Source organism: Zeus faber (genome assembly GCF_960531495.2).
Source record: "Zeus faber genome assembly, chromosome: 19".
Taxonomy (NCBI): Eukaryota; Metazoa; Chordata; class Actinopteri; order Zeiformes; family Zeidae; genus Zeus; species Zeus faber.
Window position 1 is genome coordinate 769,621 of NC_137206.1, and position 2,500 is coordinate 772,120.

A 2,500-nucleotide genomic window follows, 5' to 3' on the forward strand; every position below is an offset into this window, starting at 1 on the left:
AGATAGAGAGGGAGGTCCCTGCTCTGGTCATTTTTGGCAGCTCGTTCCACCAACGTGGAACTACAAATGAGAATAGCCTGGATTGCCGTGGCTGTATGGCCGGCAGAGCCATCTTAAGTATCCCTACATGATGGACCAATAATAATAATAATAAAAATAATAATAATGAACTTTATTTGTAATGCCAAATTCATACTGGAGATGTAAGTCAAATTACATTTCAAAAGATATAGGGTAGACATTTCGATTCAGAAAACTGCAACTGCGGAACAACCTACACATGATTATTGAAAGCTAATGCTTATGTTTGTTTTCAGCTGAAATCACTGAGATCGCTGTTTTGATGCTGATGCTACCAGTTCCATCAATTTGGGGCAAAGTTGAAGAAAGCTGTGTCAACGCATGCCGGTAGAATAAAGAAAGCGACTGAATGATATGTGCGGTCTTCCAGGGAGACTCTCAGTTGTGTTAAGGGAGAGATAAGATATAGATTAGACAATTCAACACATGACCAGTGGGGGCAGCAGACTATCAGGATGTGACATGCAGGTCTGCAGCAGACTCTGAACGAACCACAACTAGTGCAGAACGTTTTAAAGAGAAACTTGTAGAGCTTGTCCGCAATAACTCGCATTTAAAATGATAAATATTCTTGCCACTATAGTCGAAGTGAGATGCACTGTAGAGGTCAATATAGATCAGTAGAGGTCAGTAGAGGTCTGATTAAACAGGCAGGTAGTCCAGCGAGAAGAGCGTTGCACTAGTCAACACGGGGGATGACTAGAGCCTGAACCAGGACTTATGTTGCGTCCCTCATCTATAGAGGTCTGTAATGGTCTATAGCGGACTCTGTAGTGGTCGATTGCAGACTCTGTAGTGGTCTATAGTGGACTCTGTAGTGGTCTGTATGGGGTTTTTAGTGGTCTTGAGTGGACTCTGTAGTGGTCGATAGCGGACTCTGTTGTAGTCTTCAGCAGACTCTGTAGTAGTCTAGAGTGAAATCTGTAGTGGTCTATAGTGGACTCTGTAGTGGTCTATAGTGGCCTCTAGTAGTCTATAGTGGACTCCATAGTGGTCTTGAGCGGACTTTGTCGTGGTCTTGAGCGGACTCTGTAGTGGTCTTGAGCGGACTCTGTCGTGGTCTATAGTGGACTCTGTAGTGGTCTATAGTGGACTCTATAGTAGTCTGTAGTGGACTCTGAAGTGGTCTTTAGCAGACTCTGTTGTGGTCTTTAGCGGACTCTGTAGTGCTCTATACTGGACTCTGTAGTGGACTCTGTAGTGGTCTATAGTGGACTATGTAGTTGTCTGTAGTTGACTCTGTAGTGGTCTTTAGCACACTCTGTGGTAGTCTATAGTGGACTCTGAAGTGGTCTTTAGCGGACTCTGTCGTGGTCTATAGCGGACTATGTAGTGGTCTATAGTGGACTCTGTAGTGGGCTCTGTAGTGGTCTATAGTGCACTCTGTAGTAGTCTGTAGTGGGCTCTGAAGTGGTCTTTAGCGGACTCTGTAGTGGTCTATAATGGACTCTGTAGTGGTCTATACTGGACTCTGTAGCGGGCTCTGTAGTGGTCTATAGTGGACTCTGTAGTAGTCTGTCGCGGACTCTAGCGGACTCTGTCGTGGTCTGTAGTGGACTCTGTAGTGGTCTATAGTGGACTCTGTCGTGGTCTGTTGTGGGCTCTGTAGTGGTCTATAGTGGACTCTGTCGTGGTCTGTAGTGGGCTCTGTAGTGGTCTATAGTGGACTCTGTAGCGGACTTTGTCGTGGTCTCTAGTGGACTCTGTAGTGGTCTATAGTGGACTCTGTAAAGGTCTGTAGTGGTCTGTAGTGGACTCTGTAGTGATCTGTCGTGGACTCTGTAGTGGTTTTTAGCGGACTGTTGTCGTGGTCTATAGTGGACTCTGAAATGGTCTGTAGTGGACTCTTTTGTGGTCTTTAGTGGACTCTGCAGTGGTTTGTAGAGGTCTGAGGGAACAGGCAGGTTGTCCAGCCAGAAGAGCGTTGCAGTAGTCAACAGAGGAGTTTACTGGAGCCTGAACCAGGACTTGTGTTGCGTCCCTTGTGAGCTACGACCGTGTTCTTCGGATGTTGTCGAGGGAAAACCTCCAGGAGCGAGTTGTTGCAGTGACGTGGGTGGAGCAGGAGCGCCGGTTGTCCAGATTAACCACAAGGCTCTTGGTGGTCTGAGATGGTAGACCCTTTGGTGTTCTCCATGCTCCATGTATCCCCTGTGTTTCTGGTTTCAGCTGATCAGGGAGGCTCTGGAGAGGGACGTGGCCGTCATGCAGAAGAGCTCCCCTGTCGACCTGGTGACGGAGACGGACCAGCGAGTGGAGCAGCTCATAATAACCTCCATCAGGGAGAAGTACCCCACACACAGGTACACAGGGACCAAAAGTATTTATAGTTATTGGTGCAGGTATTCATACCTGCTGAATCAATAGATTCATGACGGCCAGCCCTGGCTTCTTTCAGATTGGGAGGGAGCGTGTTCTT

The 2,500-nt window shown here is 47.2% G+C and overlaps 1 protein-coding gene across 1 annotated transcript in view; it reads left to right on the forward strand.

Moving 5' to 3' along the window:
- Nucleotides 1-2,500, forward strand: part of LOC307244811 (inositol monophosphatase 1-like) — a 17,159-nt gene that overhangs the window by 1,513 nt on the left and 13,146 nt on the right. The window contains exon 3 of the mRNA XM_080020126.1: nt 2,251-2,384. Coding sequence (XP_079876252.1) covers nt 2,251-2,384 — 134 coding nt within the window. The remainder of the gene's footprint in view (nt 1-2,250; nt 2,385-2,500) is intronic.